General features: G+C 37.6%; 1 protein-coding gene and 1 long non-coding RNA gene across 2 annotated transcripts in view; one reads left to right on the top strand and one right to left on the bottom strand.

Annotated features, from left to right (window-relative positions):
* The window catches only part of LOC104636483 (guanine nucleotide-binding protein G(q) subunit alpha), a 135499-nt gene that overhangs the window by 21891 nt on the left and 94354 nt on the right, over positions 1 to 19254 (bottom strand). Inside the window, exons 4-6 of the mRNA XM_075740896.1 lie at positions 17235 to 17389; positions 3366 to 3494; positions 2313 to 2442 (exon numbers count right to left, since the gene is read on the bottom strand). Coding sequence (XP_075597011.1) covers positions 2313 to 2442; positions 3366 to 3494; positions 17235 to 17389 — 414 coding nt within the window. The remainder of the gene's footprint in view (positions 1 to 2312; positions 2443 to 3365; positions 3495 to 17234; positions 17390 to 19254) is intronic.
* Positions 5701 to 6326, top strand: LOC142599576 (uncharacterized). The gene is made up of 3 exons (XR_012833148.1): positions 5701 to 5715; positions 5818 to 6053; positions 6142 to 6326. It is a non-coding gene; the product is annotated as an uncharacterized LOC142599576 (long non-coding RNA).

The following is a 19254-nucleotide window of genomic DNA, read 5'->3' as shown; positions in this document are numbered from 1 at the left end:
TTAATATTGTGTCACACTTTAAAGGTAAGTGTGAAAAGTAACTCTTGGCTGATTACCAAAGTCTCCAAGTTAAATTACTGTCTTCCCTACTGAGCTTGTCACACCCCAGTGAAGAACAAAAGGATTTTTTTGGGGTAAATTTCTTAATTCAACATGTCAACTAACACATTTAAAACCTTTTCCTGTATTTCTGCCACACCCACATACAGACAAACTACACCTTGCTTTATGCGGGATAAATAAACCCATTCTTCTCCCATGCGTTCTGGGACTTCAGTGTTTAGAGATATAGGGGAGGGAAAAGGAAGGGAAGGAAGCAGTGCTCTGGTAAACTAACAAAATCTAGACAGACAAGCTACAGCTTGCTGAAAGCAAAAACTAAGCTGCCCAGATGGGTGCTTAGCTCTAAGACAGTCTGGATCTGTCCCAGAGCTAGAGTAACACAGGCCTAAGGCTGCTGGAAAGCACTACTAGGGGATGTATGCATGACTTGAAAACAAAAACTGGTTTGAATTAAAGTTATGAACATATTTTAAACTGAAAGACAAAAAGGTTCAGAAGTTTTCCACTGTTGTTAATAAGAAACATAAATAGTTGAGCAGTGAGGTGGAAGAACCATCTGTAAGACAATGAGGAGTTTTACAGCTTTTGCCTCCACAAAGTGTTTTGAAAGTGAAAACTCGAAAAATCAAAACAGCTTTATGGGCAAAGTGATCTTTTTCACAGTAGCTGAAAAGTAGCTATAGAGAACCCAGCACAACTCTACGCATCACTTCAGCCATTGGAGAGCCCAAATCATAAAGGAAATCCTCAGTCAGATGTTCTATTCAGTTCACAACATGTGAACCCTTTTAGCGTACAAGAACACAGAGCAAGATTGTATATTCCAAATGATACAGCCTAGGAAGATATTGCTTCATCTCCTACAGTTAGGATGCTCTAAAACGTGATCTGCACACTGTAGTTATCTGACAAACCAGAGCAAGGGTCTCAGCAAGCCACCTAACTAGAACAGGATGCGCTTAATAGGGAGCTAGAGTGTGGTAAGCCTCTCCCTGTGAGACAGTTCCTACAAGAGCTTCTCCCTATGAGAAAGACAGTATAAAACCACAGTGACAAATAGCTAACATTAAGAAGTCTGGAATTTTATTTTGGATGGTTAGAATAGCATTTCAAAATTATCATAACTAATTTATCTATGTGATTTCCAATGTATTTTGTTTTGACTTGTATAACTAAAATGCGTAATACTTCTGTGTTGACTTTGTGGCTACAAAAGAATAATGCAAACAGAAAAAGATAGAACCAGACATTTCTGGCTTGACTTGAAATAAGCCAAGTCTGACTTGAGTTGTCTTTTTATCTACATGTGTCTAGCTTCCAAAACTACAAGAGATGAAGTTGGTGTAGATTACATCATCATTTTTGTAAATTCAGCTTTGAATGATATAGTTAATTATATAACGGAGATAATGATATTTTTCTTTTATGGAAAGACTGTAAATGTAAATGCTTTCAGAGGTCGCAGACTTTACTAAAAAATGAATCCTGAAGAAAGTTCAGCATACAAACATGAATGTCCAGGGACACCTATTTTACTTTTTTATGTCAACCATTCTCTTAAACAGTGCAATCAACACGGAGGTAGCCATGAACATTCAAATGTTTTCTTTTTTTCACCTAACTTTTGTAAGCATGTGTTAAAAGTCTTGCATAGGACAGTGCCAGTGAGTAATTCATAAAAGTTTGATGAAAAACTTAAAATAGTACTCAGGAAAGAGAAAAAAAAAACCCTAAACATTAAATAATCTCCCTATTCTGTAAAACTGCATTCAAAATACTGGATACTAGTGTGCTTTGCCCCTCAACTCATCCACTTTCTTGCTCCTGTCATTATTTTGAAATAAAAATACAATATACATCCTATGCTTGAAGTCAAAGAAATGAAGTTTACTACTTTAGGGTCTGTTCTAGCAAAGAATCTGTAATTTTTGTCTTCGTTTCCACTGCCTATTTTTGTGGCTCTGCTATGTAACACTAACTGCACAACTAGCTTCACCAAGAACATTTCTCTATATTCAACTGTATTCCCCTTCAATGCAGAATAGATAGGTTTCTTTGAATCCTATGGATCAGCTCTGCCATACTTGAAGATTGATCCCCTCCTCCCCTCTTGATCCCTGTAGTGCTCCTCATTCCATTGGGTGCAGCTGTGTAAGACTGCTGATAGATGCATTTGGAAAACACCTGAGACTGGACAAGTAAAGTTATTTTTTTGTTAAAACTGGTGCTTTTTGCTGATGCTTGCTTACCTCATTGTCTGACTCCACCAGCACTTGATCATATTCACTAAGAGCTACTAGGAACATGATAGACGTGACATTTTCAAAGCAATGTATCCATTTTCTTCTTTCTGATCGTTGGCCTCCTACATCCACCATTCTGCAAAATTAACATCCACATGAACTCCATAAATACCTTAACAGATAAACACACAAGCATACGCACAATGACAAAATTCAAGAATTTAGTTGAAAATGCAGTTTGGTTTGGTTTGTTTTTCTTAATGATTTTTTCCATTGATATTTAATGGAATCTGTTGTAAGTAGACGGTGAATCATATTTGCTTTTAAGTCTGGTATGTTTTCTATATTTAAATTATTGTGGGTCTCAAACCCTTCAGATTTCTGAGATACAAAGGTCTCATGAGGAATGTATGTCCTGTGTATTCAGCAGAAACAGACTTGGTGGTCTGGTTTTTTCCCTCAAATTACCAGAGTCAAAATTCCCAACTTGGTAAAGCTGTACCATTTTAAGAGGACAAACACAATACAATACATATCTTCTAAATTTTTTAATAGCAAAATTAAAATTCAAATTTGCTCCCAGTGTATTCCCACTTCATCCCATGTCTCAGTGTAACTAAACACAGATGTCTAACTTGCAATTGCATAGTTATTTTTTAAACAACTGTACTTGTACTCAAGTAGGGTGATTACTCTCTAAAGGAGAGCAATTTCTCTCTAAAAATCAACTGCACAAGTGGTAACTTTGTATTCCATAATATACATGAATTACTAGGATACATGATTGCATTTTCAGATTATTATTACAGGTTTTCTATCAGTAATAACTTCCTTCAGAAAAAGACAAACTTAATTGTCTTCCGTCCTTTTGACATCTTTAACATCAGTTCCTTATATTTTCATGTAATTGTCCACATATGATAATGACCAAGCTCAAATTTTAAAAACATAGAATAATTGCTTTTTATGTACTTTTAACCAATATCCTATACATGGTATTACTAATGTAAAAGGAAACAAAAGAAACAAAAGAAGTGCATGTTAAAACTTTTTTCCTACCTGAAAATGACACTTTGCAAGTCAAACGGATATTCAATGATCCCTGTTGTTGGGACTCGAACTCTGAGCACATCTTGCTGAGTTGGCAGATAGGTGGAATCTGCTATGCGCTCCAAGTCATTAAGGTAGCTGTAGACAGGGAGAAACAACAGGAATGCAAGACAGTGACACCATCATCCCACTGAGGAAAACAGAAAGGAAGACTAGGGAATGGAAAAGGGGTAGAAAGAAGTACAACAGAAAAAAGAGCATTATCGGCATAAAAGAGGGGACAAAGTATAAAAATGTGTTCCATCCTCCCTTCCTGTACACTTTCATAGCTTCAATTAAATTCTGCAGAAGAGTAGCATAATTATTCTGCTTTTTTTTTCATACACACTTGCTTGGCTTTCATATGTAAATTCACCAAAGATTCAAAGTTTTCAATTACATAATTTTGGCAATTTAGAGACAAATAGTATTATAAAATGTGTGAGAAATACAAAATTGCAGTTTTATTTGAATATGTAACATATTTCTTGATATTCATTCTGCAGTGTCTACACAGATACATGGACAGACAAACATGAGTCTCCCAAGAAACAGTGAACTGCTATAGAATAGATCATTATCAGTCATAAAATGATAGGAGGATAAATGGTACTGCTTGGAGATTACATTAATAAAAAAAAAATTAAAAAAAGGAAAAACCCACCCACTGACAAATTAAAAAACTCTCCAGATCTTGTTATCAGAAGGTAGCACTGATTATTTAGTGGGATCTCTGGCACCTGAAATTCCTGCATCCTCACTGAAACTTCTGATTAATTTAGTAAGCTTGCAGTACATGAAATACACCCTAGTTGGTTAGCAAATAACCCAAAATTGCTATAAAGTTGCTTGTAAAGGTTCATTAACTACAACACAAAACTATTCTGCTATTGCTTAATGGTGGGTTTCAACCATGAAGCACCAGTGTACTGGAGGTTTTAATTAATTCTCATAAAAGAGATGCACGAGAAAAAAGTGTACCAATGCATGTGTGATAGCCTGTTTGGGTACAGAAGCTGGACATCTCATGAAATCAGTGCACCAGGCAGCTTTGGCTCTCCCCATGGGAGATGTCTGGGAGACAGACTGCTGCAGGAAATTAAGTTCTTGGGCATTTGGTTGCTTCCCAGCACAAGAATGACCTAGAGCTAGCCAGTGAGAAGATAAATTAACTTACGGATGCCCTCATTCATTCTAGGGAAGGAAAGCAATGATCTCATAATTTATCGAATAATGATGAAGTATCACTAAGCTCTGAATATGTTCTTTTCCTTGTAGTTACTAGTGAAGGTGTTCTTTTTAAATAAACCCACACAAGAAATAATTAAGACTTCTACATGCTCTGAATGATTTCTTAATGAAATAGAGCAAGTTATCCTGAACAATGACAGAAACTAAGCAGTTTGATTTCTACCTTACAGCAAAAATATGGAAGAATGAATTTGTTAGGTCTGGGAGGGAGCCAAAACCATTATCAAATCTCCCTCTCTATGATCATACTCATGAAAGATTAATCCAACAGTAAACATAGAATGTGAGAAACTTACACATAGTTAGAAAGATGTATTGAACCATATATCTCAGATAATTCAGAAGCTACTACTACGCTGAGAATATTTTCTGAGAGCACTGATTTAGTTTCTGCCAATAAGAAAAAGTCTTGAGAGTCTAAGCACTTCAACTGCCCTCAGGTGTTTCACACAAAAAGTAGAATGGACAAGCACATCATCAATTTGTTGGTGAAGAAAAAAACCCCCCACATTTTAAGTAAACAAAAGCCACCACAATAAGAAACTGACAGACAGCCTGAACTACCTTCTTTTTCCCTCCCACCCTCAAAAAAAATGGTTATGGTTTGGTTTTGTGACTATATTGGAAAGATACAAAGAAACATTGTGGGTCACAACATGCCACAGTGTTATTCCTGAGAAGCGGAAGAATTTTAATTGAATAAATTGGCAAGTGGTCCATTTACACAACTGCCTTCTTGGATTCCTTAGGCAAGCTTCAGCTACGGAATCCAATGTGACCGTCATTACTGCACCTCTGCACCATCAGCACAGTTGTGTTGGGTTTGTGTGGCAAGGTTTTGGTAGTGGGGGGGGCTACAGGGGTGGCTTCTGTGAGAAGCTGCTAGAAGCTTCCCCCATGTCTGATAGAGCCAATGCCAGCCGGCTCCAAGACAGACCCGCCGCTGGCCAAGGCCAAGCCCATCAGCGCCTCCGTGATAACACACTTAAGAAGGAAAAAACCAGCTAGAGAGAGCTTTTGCAGCTGGAGAGAGGAGCGAGAAGATGTAAGAAACTCTGCAGACACCAAGGTCAGTGCAGAAGGAGGGGCAGGAGGTGCTCCAGGCGCCGGAGCAGAGATCCCCCTGCTGCCCGTGGTGAAGACCATGGTGAAGCAGGCTGTCCCCCTGCAGCCCATGGAGGGAGGATGAGCGGGTGTAGCGATTCCACCTGCAGCCCGTGGAGGACCCCACGCCGGAGCAGGTGGAGACACCTGAAGGAGGCTGTGGCCGGTGGGAAGCCCGCGCTGGAGCAAGTTCCTGGCAGGACCTGTGGACCCATGGAGAGAGGAGCCCACGCCAGAGCAGGTTTGCTGGCAGGACTTGTGACCCCGTGGGGGACCCCATGCTGGAGCGGTTTGCTCCTGAAGGTCTGCACCCCGTGGGAGACTCACGTTGGAGAAGTTCGTGAAGGACTGTAGCCCATGGGAGAGACTCACTTTGGAGAAGTTTGTGAAGGACTGTCTGCCGTGAGAGGGACTCCATGCTGGAGCAGGGGAATGATGAGAGGAGTCCTCCCCCTGAGGATGAAGAAGCAGCAGAAACACCATGGGATGAACTGACCGTAACCCCCATTCCCCGTCCCCCTGTGCCGCTGAGGGGGGCGGAGGTTGAAGCCAGGAGTGAAGTTGAGCCCGGGAAGATGGGAGGGGTGGGGGGAGGTGTTTTAAGATTTGATTTTATTTCTCATTCCTCTACTCTGTTTTGTTTAGTAATAAATTAGATGAATACCCTCTCTAAGTTCGGTCTGTTTTGCTCGTGATGATAATTAGTGAATGATCTCTCCCTGTCCTTATCTCGACCTGTAAGTTTTTTTTCGTTGTACCTTTTCTCCCCTGTCTAATGAAAGAGGGGAGTGATAGAGCAGCTCTGGTGGGCACCTGGCCCTCAGCCAGGGTCAACCCACCACAACAGTGGACATGTTACTAAGATGCACTATAATGTACATCTGGCTGATTTTAGAAAGGTAATAATGCAAAGGGTATTATTAAATAGTTAAATTTCATTTGTGTTACTGGATACCATTAAACAGGCAGATGAGTTTGGGTGGGGTTTTGTGGGGGTTTTTTTGGTCCTAACACAAATAACTGATGTCATCACACTCCAGAAGCATTAATTTATCCTTTAAAAATGCTTATCTTTTCCTCATCCTCATGCAGTTCTGCTCGAGTTGTGCTCATTCAATTACTAAACAGTAACCTTCTCACTCACTTCACCCATTGCACCTTACAAAGCCTATGCAGTCCATGGAAGAATCCTTATGCATCTTTATGAAGTCGTATTTCTTTCCTTAGATTTCTTCACTTAACAGACCAAAGGATGTTGGGCTCTCTAAGAGGTGTCCTAAATTATATATTCAAACCCACAATCAAGAAAGCAGTGTCAAAACCAGTAACAGTACCTCACAGAAAAAAAAAAAATAGCATGCACAAAATCCTTTAAAAAGAAAATCTTTGTGATACTGACAAATCATAAACAGAATCTACAGTCCAACAAAAGAAATTTAGAATACATCCTGCGTTTTGTTTTTGAATAATGACATTCAGCCCCACCACTTTTCTAACTTAAATCTTAATAAACATATTAATGTATCCATTTATTTAAATTAAAATACCCCAGTTATTTATTGCACAACCTGACTTTTAAATCTTTTATTATCGCTATTTTCATGCTGTGAGCATACAGCAAAGTCAGTGAAATTCTTTTTAAGAAGAAAAAAAAACTTTTAAAGTTTTGATTTATTTATTTTTTTAACAGACACATTTCTGTTGTTATTATTACTACTACTACTTGTGCTGGAATTCAGGTTTTAATGAAGTTTGTGCATTTTTGCTCTGAAGCAAAGAAATAGATATTTTCTGCTGACTTGAACAGTTCTGCAGATCAGTTACACTTCCTACTTCCTGTTACCATATGAGGATATGTAACTTCACATTCCGCTATCAACTTAAAGGGGTTAAACATGTTTCTGAAAATCAGACTGAAAGCTTTGCCTGCAGCAGCAACATGACGTTCCCTGCAAGATAACTCTAAAATCACTAAAAACTCCTGAAGTCTCTCTTAAAATTCATGTAACCTCTAGAACAAAGTAACACAATTAATTAATTAAAAAAAAATCTATTATCTTTGGGTAGAAGCATACAATAGTTTGAGTTGTAAGGGAATATAAAGATAATTTACTTCCAGCCTCCCTGTCATGGGGGTAAGAACATGTATCATTGGGACTGACATCTGGGTCTTTCTTTTCCATTGTACCCACTGCTTTATAGCACATCTGAAGATTTTTGACATACTGTAGAAATTAATTGTCTCTCTTCAGTTGGGTGCAATCTTCCTAAAATGCCAGTTGGAGCAAACCAGTGCACTCACACTCAGTACATTATCATGACTTTTGTAATGATTGCATAACACTATACTTCTATGTCCGTAGTGCTACATAGATAAAAAAGAAGACATCTTCTCTTCTCGAAGCACATTTTGCATTGCATTAGGAGGGGTGGGGTGACAGTCTGATTTTTCTGAGTAACTGATTTGTTGGGTTGACTCACTATTTCAAAATACTGAGAGGAAATATGTAAATTAATACAGATAACTATTTACATTAAAAGAAAAGACAACTGGAATATCATTAATATTTAAAGATATACTACTGGCACACACAATTTTCACGTATTGCTATTATGGCTGTTCTTGTAACACTGCAAATTTAGAATTTCATTTATTTGGTTTATCATAGTTTAATTCACTGCCACAACAAAGACTTGTATTTTCAAATCTTCCTCATACGAAAAGGGTTGGAAATTTAACTTTTTTCTTCCCACATGAAAACTGGGTTTTAAAGAAATTCTCTGATCATCAGAGGAATGCAGCACTGCATGCATAGGCTTTAAGCATCCCACAGTTTATTAAACTATTTATTTTTAAATTAATTTAGCAAGCAGCAACTTTAAATAAAAACATCCAAACATGCTAATTAATGCCAATTCTTTTCCACCTTCAACTGTGTTGGCTCAAGCCCCACTCTAGCTGTACCTCTGCCCATCCTCAGCTGCCAGCTCTTTCACTTGTGCAATGGCTTGATAACACATTTCTGACAAAACGATGTGGAACAGTGAAGAAACACTATTGAAATTATTCAAATTAAGCCAGTTTATTTGATGGACACAGCCTGGGGTGTGGAAAGTCCATAAGCTCCAGCAGGAAAGCAGGGTGGAGTTACTTCCTCTACTGGCTTATCTGCAACCAGAAGAGGACTTCTGAAGCCAAGGCTATGTGAAATGTCTCAAGTCTCTGAATTTAGATGGGTGAGGAGTGAAAGAAAACTAAGATTTTAATCGATTTTTTTTATATCTGCTTATTAATAAACTGATTCATGATGGCTTTAAAGCACTTAGGCAGTCCTAAACAAAATACTGACAAATATATCACTCACCTGGGGAAACAAATCCTGTGCATATACAAAAAAATTAAGCACATAAGAGATAAGCACAGAGTATTTTAGGGTAACTGCCTAACTCACAATGAATGCACAAATACTGCAAGCAGCCTTTGCAATGCAACTAACTCTTCAGCATATACTAGAAATGGCTACACATGCACTCTTGCAAACAGACCACAAGACTTCTCATAAACACGAACTTCCACAAAAAAGAGTGTTGCCAACAGTTGCCCAAACCAGATGTTTCCTCAGTTTATTAACTTCAAAATTTAAAATCATAGTAACAATATGGATATTGGAAATACCCTGGCAGCTGTCCTGAGGACTAGTCGAAAACTGGGTAACCACCAGCATTACCACAGGGAATTCAGTTGTACGGGTAGCAGCAACTGTGCAAGCCATGTAGATCTCAACTATATGGCACTCTGAGTTTATTTTTACCACCTGCTAAGAAATGTCTTACTTTGAGACACACTGTAGCTATATGGCCTCTTACCCAAATAGCACCTACCCAGCTAGGCATTATACGAAAGAATAAAAGAGGGAAGATGGCATAAAATTACTTTAAAAAAAAAAAAAAAAGCCAAACCACATAGATCTGAGTAAATTTATAGTACAGACCAAGTTAAAAAAGTTAATTATACCTGTAATTAGTTTTGTAAAAATCAGTTTTAATGGCTGCTGAGGTAATTTTCCAGGGGGTTGCTATAGCAACAGGCAGAAGGTGCATTACTGTGGCAATGCGTGTGTAATGAGCTGCTGGCCCTCCCTTGACGTCAGGAGAAACTGCCACTGTCTTGCAGCACGCTTGCGATCAGCATGCTGACCAGAGGCAGAGGAAGCTTTTTGTTTCCCAGTAAGCGGTGAGAGAGAAGTACTTATTTTTAATGTACTTTATATCACCTATGACAAGGTCCAAGCCTGTAGCCAGCTTCAGGGAAGCTGCCAGGCTATGGAGGTGCTAATGATGCTCTAGCAAGACAGCATGTTTCAAAAGTACTGCTTGCCCACATTTCAAATTAAACAGCAGGAGCAGGATCATGGGAGTAGACTGACTGGCTCTGTAGTTTCCTACATGCCTTTCCCATACAGAAATCAGGCAAAGTAGTGAGACTCCTAATCTTAATAAACAGATCAGAGTTGGTCTAACCAATAACCTTCTTGAAGAAGTTAAAGATAACCCCGTCAACATGAACAGGTAGCTCCACATTCAGCCTTAATTAATTTCCCAGAGCTACATCACCTAATGAAGACAAACCATCAAAACTTACTTGAATTTACTTTCAGTGAATGCGGTCTTGAAGCACTTTCAATATAAAGAAACACGGGGCAGACACTTCAAACAAACACCCTCCTCCAGCCACGAGCTACTATTTTCCAGCATCTTTGAGGTCAGATTTTTTGTTGCAAGTAGTCAGGGATAGAGTAGCATTTTCTCAGGAATAATTCCATGAGATGAACTGCTGTAACTTTAAACTAAGTTTACTGTATAGCCTAATTAATCAACAGAAGGCATTAAGGCATGGGCAACGGTAAAGAAGCTACAGCCTTCATCCATCTGCAACACTTGTTTCCCATTCCGAGGTTGAAAATGACATTAGTCTATTCATCAGTACAGCCTAATAACTCTTCCCAAACTCAGCAGGCAAACCAACGTAGCAAGATGCTGAAATAATATTCACCAGCCCACTAATAAACTTTGTGCTTAGGAGAAGTCTGCCTGTGAGACCTCGTGAACACACAAGTCCCTGGGGAGCACAGTGCCTCCGACATGCAGTGCTAAGGAGAAGCGATCCACCTGGCATCACACCAGGAACACTCCCAAGAGAAATCTCTAAACCAAAACCAAACATGCTGAGAGAGAGGCAATTATTGGCACTGATAAATGGGTCAGACTAAAATCAGTAAAGATGACTTGTTACCACTCAGCCAGCAAACATGACTTTCTTAATCTGTATGGGTGGAATGAGAGTACAGGGGAAGTGGGAAGGGACTATTGCCAAGAAACTCTACAAAGTTTGTTGTTTAACAAAGTTTGTTGGGTGATTTCAGTGTAATCACAGCTATAAAAAGCAAGGCTTACAAGCAACATTTCATATGCAAATGCTTTCACGGTGTTCAACCACACAGAAGACAGATACTGAATGGCTGATTCTTTCAGGTATGATAGTAACCATAAACATTTACATCTTTTCAACCACAAAGCTCTCAGGTTTAACACACACACACAAAATCTTCCTCAAAATTAGGATAGTTCATAGGTCTGACCCTCTACGAAATGCTCTCTCTCGTACACATACAGTGGTGGGGAAGTGAAAATAAAACCCTAACCAAAGTCTATGACTAAGGCTAATCTGGCAAAGTATCTAGTAAGATTTGATAGATCTCTGTCCTTTGGAGCCTGGCTATTCTGAAACTGGGTGGGGCTACCCTCCATACTGTTGTTGGGGTTTGGTGTGGTTTGGGGGGGGGGGGGGGTGTCGAGTTTTTTTGTTTGTTTTGCAAAACTCTGAACTGACTGATGAGATCACTCCAAACTAGCACTAATTTTGACCATGTGCTGGAAAACAAGCTTTGAAAGGGAAAAGCCTTTTTCTGCATTTCTGAATATACATACAACTTGCTTGTCTTTCAACTCCACATATGCAAAATGTTAAAGTTGCTGTAGCAGAACTTTTCCTACCTCACAGAGCTGCCAGAATAACTGACACAAGTGTCCTCTTTGGTAACATGCAGCAGCACAGTAAATGGAATCAATTATCAGTGTACAAACACGAGCTGTGAACAAAGCTAAGTGTAAACAAGTATTGGCCATGTTTTCAGGATTTCTGTCAAGATTTGTATTTCTGAGCCTCTACACCACTGGTGAAAAGTTGAGGCACGTTCACCAGTTTCCAGGACTATGTAATCTGAATCAAAAGTAAACACAGTAAACTTAAGATCTTTGCAGTGAGGTAGGAAGAAGTCTGCACTGCGTTCTTTTTATCCTTATCCCTCCCAAATCCTACCTAGCTGTCTCTCGCAATTTCCTACACGGCTAAAAGCCAACCTTAGCAAAGGCAAAAAAAGACAACACATCAAATAAAAAAAAAAACCACTTGTGCAAACTTTTCTTAATTGGAAATGTGGTTTAAAAATTATACAGATATTAAAACCATGTTCAGTACTGCATGAAAAAAAGGATCCTGAAAGAAATACATACTGTATGCTGCTTTACATAACCCTACTTCCCTTTCTGTATTTCTCTGGTTCTGTTGCATAATACTCAGTTTTTCTATAGGATGCAGTTCTTTGGTATGCAGTAGATTTCATGTCCCATCTTTTTCAGACCTTCCTTATATATCTGGGGACTATATCTGTAAGTAAGATAAGGTCAATACTTGATCTTAATCTTCAGATTTTCATTTTTCTTTGCTGTTTTTATCTTACTGCAAACCTTACACAAATAAGGCTATGTAAACTGTGAATACATAAAAACAGAATCTACCATTCTGCAACACAAATTGCCCCCAAATATAGCTTTAGAACCTTCAAGTACATTTTTACAAAGTTAAGGGCAGAAAGAATCAACAAACAGTATTAAAGTAACTCTTAAATAATGATGTGGTTATATGTCTTATAAATCAGAACTATATGGCTTTCTCACACCCAACAAATGACTGTTACACAGACAGTTGTTCATGATTTGCTACACCAGTGTCAGCTCCATAGCAGGTCGAAATTTAGGACAGTATTAGTCCTTCTGAAAGGCTCACACAGACCCATGATGCCCTGAGAACTGCCTACAGCTTTATGAAATAAAAGAATGAATGTTCTGATCACCAGAGGCAATATCAGCAAATGGGAGTAAACTGCTGTAGTAAAAACTTGGATTCAGACACCGATCTTTCCTCTTGTGTGCCCCTAAGCACATACTATTTAGCACACAGTAATTCCACTGAAATGCACATTTCAGAAGTGGCACATGGAAGCAACATGTTATTTTTAATGGATAGGTATGAAGGAATTAATTGTTCAGCGGAAGTTACGAAAAACTTCAAACTCAGATGGAATACTGTCATACAAAAATTACTAGATGACCAAAGCACTACAATTCATACAATGTTTTCACAAAAGGTGAAACATGAACTTTAACAAGCAGACATCATTAGGATTTATTGCTTTCTTCCCTGTTAACAATCAGTAATATTCTGAAGATGTCCTCAGAGCAACACTCTGGACCTCTTATTACATGATAAAATACTGGAATCTGCATTTCTGTAGTAACTGTCCAGCTACCTCAACTCACACGATCACAAGTATATGCACAGCTGTAAAACTGTAGGAACTAAGTTGTTAAAGGTGATAGCAAATGCAGGAACAAAAGGCTGAAAGACTCTGATAGGAGAATGCCATGGCAGGTAAGACTAATAAAGCAGTGCATTTGAATAATAACAAAATGGAGTATTAAATACCCGTATAGCTAACCAATAGGGTGGGAACTTGGGGGAAAATTATACTTAATTATCTGAAGTGTTAGAAAACACAGCCATGGAAGGGAAACTAAACAGATATCCTCAGTGCTTGTGCAGCAATTAGAAAGTCGTTGGTCGGAGGTACATAATGACATAATACTTCAATTTCATGGGGCCAGAAAAAAACCGAAGTTTTTCAGCAAGGCTCCGGGACACTTTCCAGTTCTAAACAAACACTTCCTACTTTTTCTTCATGAAGGGAAAGCCCTTAGTGTCACACTGGGGAAAAATGGTGATGAATCTCCACAAATTCCAATTGCAACTCAAATTCTGCAAGTTGTCACATAAATGTGAAATGCTACTTATGACAACTGTCTCTCTTACTGACAGCAGTAAGACTGTTGCCTCTCCTTTCTTCAGGCTTTGAAAAGCCATGATATAATCAGATTGTTGACTGGTAACCTGTTTACATTTGGGTAAGGTCTTGAAATCCTGTACAGTACAGATTGAATGATCTCATCTCACACAGATATTACTTAAGGCAATCCACAGAGTGATGTTGGTTTACATCTGTCTCACACTGTGAACAGTATCTTAAAGGGAAGTGGTTTAGTGGTAAGCAAGTGGCTAAGTCACCCCGTACTGTATATGTAAAGTGAATAATCTCTATTTACCTGATGTGCTCTTGACTTTACCACAGAGTAGTATAGAAATTGCTTTTAAAAACAACATCAACACCCAACCTTTGGAGCATCCAACGGTAAAGGAAGAGAACAGAACATATTTGCTGAGCCTGAAAGATGTTCAAATCAACTCCCACGATACAGGAAATTTTCTTTCTTAGACCCTACCCTCACCTCTTGTAGTAAACACACATTTGATACATTATTCCAGGGTACTAGCTGTGGGTATAGCAACATCAAAAGTGTAGCTAGCAATGACAAAGCAGGTCAAAAGATGACAGAAAGTGCAAGTATAGAAACATACAGGATATATTAGAAACCAGAAGCAGAATTTAGAAACAATAAAAGAAACAGAAAATACAGAGGAAGAGATTCAGAAAGACAATGTGTAATAATTGACAGAGGAAAAAAAGCAGTACAGGGAGCAGAGTGAAAATACTACTACTATAAAAACACAGGGAAAAACTACTGAGAAGATGAGAGGCTTATGCAAGGTATGAATGAAGAACGTGACATTGACACATATGCTTACAAGAGATCTGGTGGACAACAAACCATTTTGGTTTATACATCAAGTCAGAAGAAATTACTATGGCTCACAAAGTCAATGGGCACCGGGTCCTTATTTCTGTCTTAATGCCTTATGAATCCCAGTAGTAAAATTTCAGTATTCCCAGTAGTAAGCAATTCAAAGCTAGCAAATTCTCTTTGGGTATTTTATTGCTAAACATACACACTGAAATATTGTTTCTTTCATTTCTGCTAATTGTTTTTACTGGACTTACACACCTGAAAAAACTCTACTTGCAAGCATAAGTATATGAGAGGCTCTTCTAAAGACTCACAGTGATTCACAATTCTAATTTAAAACAGATTTTGCAGAAATCCATAGTATGAACTGTAATAGATTATAGTTAAAGTCACCAAATCTGCAAAGACTCATGTTAAATTGCTAAACATGTTGAACTTGAAAAATAACCAATCAACTAGTACATTTATCTTTTGCAATGCAATGCACTAACAATTTGCTTCTATAACTGCTTAATGAATTATTCCCTACTATTTTTAACAGTACTCAAAAAATCCACTATGGCAACAATTTCATTAGAACTAGGTGAAAACTATGGTATTCAACACAATCTGAAGTAGCATCAGATGGTTATTTCCTACTTTGGAGAGTAAGTACTTCTATTTTCATCCTCCAAGGCAAGCACACAAATACATACATTTATTTCAGCTTTAAAAACAGTATCACATCTGTTGTGGAAACAAAGTTAGGACCTACAAATACATGAAATTCCTAAAATAAGCTCTGCTTCACCATCTACTCAGGCTTGCTACTTATTTCAGTATGGAAACAATATGAAAGTGTATTGTCAGTAACTTGCCTCTGAAATTTTCTTTTCACTATTTATGCACCCTGAAGTTTTTCACTTTATGTAATATTCTATTTGTTTCCTTATCACTAAAAACCAAAACACGGTATGGTATCTTTGGGGACAGTGAGAATCCAGACAATAAAAGAGATGCCACTGTGCTTTGCACCACTCTGCACCAAAATATGCATACACAAATGATAATACTGATAGTTTGGGAATGTAACTAGCTCCATAGGACAGCAAACTGCATAGAAAAACAGGCACTCTATGCCTAGGCCAAAAATAGCAGGCAAAGAACACGGTGTGGTGATAGCACTGGAGCAAATATCTACATCATGCACCTGTAGCTCTTCAGCTGCCTAAATTGCATCAACAAGATAAGTTTGTCTTGATTACATCACATATGAAGTGTTGTGCTAAATAAGAATCCTCAGACTATTACTGAGGCAGACGAGTGCCACCCCAGACCTCTCATGTCTGTAGCCCTGTTCCAATGAGCTTAATGGGAGCTTTGTTGTGCCTTTCTGTTGTTCTGTGCTTTCGTCAGTAACAGGCTTCCACTCATGTACACCTGACAAATGGAGACTGAAATGATATCAGAATGTTATTTATAGCTAATACAAAAATTCATGTGGAAACCATGAAGTTTTTTGCCACAGCTTTAATAACCAACTATGCTATATTTTTTAATGTTGGTCAACATCAAAATGTCATCATCCCTTACCATCATCCATTTATTCAACAACAGATGAGAAATTTTATCTGAGCTATATGCTACATTACTTGAGTAACTGAATTTCATAGAGTCAATCTTCAGGCAGTCCTCAGATTCCTACATTAAATGTCATAGCCCTATTTTATTAGATTCCTGCCCCAAGAAACTAAAGGCAGCGTAACATTTCAGACATAGTTTTTTTAGTCATAGACATGTTTTTATTATTGTTGATCTATAACAAACAGGGTTTAAGTTAAAGTGTTTTTCTTGTTGTCTTCCTGGTACCCATGTTCTTTCAAGTTTAGGCTTTGTTTGCATAAAAGAAAGGCACTTCAATAAAACACAAGAACCCTTGCTTAGTACTATTTACCTCACTACCAGGACTGCAAAAGCAATCTGTCAGGGAAAAAGGGAAAACCTGGGAAAATAGGAGTCTGGGGATTATAATTTTTATTAATTGTATGGAGGTCTACCTTTATTGCTCTTCCCAGTATCAACTACTGTCATACTACATGTAAGTATTTTTGTCCAGCTTTCATTTGTGAGCATATGTCTGAGGAGAGTAAGGGTTTGAACGTGTATAACAAAAAACCCCCAACATCAGTGATTAACTATCATTAGTTAGAATCTTACTTTAAGACTTCAAATGATCACAGATTGTCATTCTGTGAAACACACAGAGATATAATCCTACACTAGATGTACTCCACTCCTTAAAGTATTCTCTGAATTCAATTTCACAAGTGTATGTTCAGGTATATTTGTGCTGCATATGCATACAAACATGTACACAGACAGATAACACAAGAAGCCAAAAAGTAAAAATTAGTTTGTTAGAAACAGAAAATTATATATAGTTTTTTGTAGCCACCGTGTACTTACTATTTAGTTGAATCTGATAACTGATACTCCCGTCGTCTATCATAACACTCCTGAATTCCAGGATCATTCCACAAGCTTCTTATTGCATCTACATACGGGTTCTCAAAAGTTGACACCTTCTCTACATCGACTTCTCGAACTAACTGCGCATGAGCCTAATTCAAAACAAATAAGATAGTACAAATTACTTCATTTTCTATGTTTGCAGACAGTTCGTATACAGTGAACATGATTAACAGGATTAATTTTTCACATTGGCCATATCACTGTGTATATGCAATTTGAAAAATCATGTACCATAAAGAAGATGTGAAGGTGGAAAAAAGGAGACAACCATTATAGGGTGTTTCAGAAACGAGGAAGAAAAAACCTTTACTTTTTTATGGAAAGTATACAGACCTCAATGTGGATCAGCATATTATCTACCTTTCATGCTAAAAGACACTGTTAAGCAGAATACCTACCATCCATTCTACCAATGGAAACTGGGACATTCGGACAACATAAAGGTGGAAAAGACAGTAAACCCCCAAAATTTTAAAAGATGGATATTTTACCAAAATCTGTATTCATGTGAACAGACTTAGTGATGGTGTAGCAAGGAAACAGTAATATTGATTTATTGGGGAAGACGTTAAAGTAAATGGTGAATGAATGAGAATAAATAAGAGTACTGAGTAAATTATGAATGAGTGATGATACGGTGTGTTCAAACAAAGACAAATAGTGCTAAATATGATATTATAAAAGAAAGTTAATTAAGAAACATACATATGGGCCCTTATTTCAGGCTATGCTTACTCCAATCCAGTATTATTTAGATGAAATGGATGAAGTATTCACATTAAAACTTGTATTTAATGAAGAAAGCTTTAATTTTTCAGGTAAAATCTTACAGTATATAAAGCATACTTTTTAAATGATAACCAGTTAACTGACTTGACAGATTTAGACTTAGGGTAGCTGAGAGAATGCAAAGGAGTGAAGGAATTTGTCTTTCAGAGAGATTGATAAAAGAAGTTCTTAATGTTACCACAAACATAATAGAAGTTACTACTAAAAAGAAAAGGTTATTAGGAATTTTCTCTAGTTTCAATTTGTACTATAAATTATGCAGATTCTTAAAAAGTAATGTCTAAAATTGGGAATTGCAAATACGAAATAATCCCTAATAAATCCATCACGCTCCTAAATACTTAAAATTTAGTTAAAGCCTATGGAGTCAGAACTACCAAGAAAACACAGCAGAATGATTTCTAATTTGTCCTGGAAGTATTATGTACACATTTCAGTAACAAGTATGTGAACGTATGTATCTGTGTAGATGTATATACACATGCAAACATACACACACAGAGAAGACAACAGATGAAAACTTGGTCAAGCAAAAAACCTGAGAGGTTCAACTCTCATATCTAGTCTGCATTTGAGGTGAGGACACTAACCTCTTTCCATTTTAAATTAGGTGAAGATACACTGAAAGGAGTGGTCTTGTTATTTTTTAATGATTTTATCCTGTTTACACACATACAGTCACCACTTTCCTTTTTAGACAGTCCAGGAGAATGATGCCCCTGCTCATTACCTAACAAACTATTATACCTGCAACTGTTGTTTACTCAAGAGGAAATAAAATCCTCCAAGTTCAATGTGAAAAATGTGTGTCTTAGAGATAAGGAGAACAGATGTTCTCTGTCATCAGAACCCAAATCTTCAAAGTTCTAACAAAGCAAATTTTCTTGCATCCCCAAAACGTCTGGACAAATCACAAAGGGTCCCTACCTTCTCACCGCAAATAACAAGAAATGGTGCTCCACTAAACACAGGTCAATGTTCTCTTCAAACAGGATAGTATTTTTTTAAAAATTATCTTATATCTTATCAAGCTCAGTTCTGTATTCTGTTGCCCTTGAGTACTTCCAAAAGAATGATGCCTTGAATATTTCCCACAGCTTGTGACAAACTGAGACATAATCTTAATAATGCAGCTTAAAAGCAGAAATGATTATTTATGCTATCT

Source organism: Balearica regulorum, chromosome Z, assembly GCF_011004875.1.
Source record: "Balearica regulorum gibbericeps isolate bBalReg1 chromosome Z, bBalReg1.pri, whole genome shotgun sequence".
Classification (NCBI taxonomy): domain Eukaryota; kingdom Metazoa; phylum Chordata; class Aves; order Gruiformes; family Gruidae; genus Balearica; species Balearica regulorum.
The sequence above is the reverse complement of the archived record's forward strand: the minus strand, read 5'-3'. Positions and strand labels throughout refer to the sequence as shown.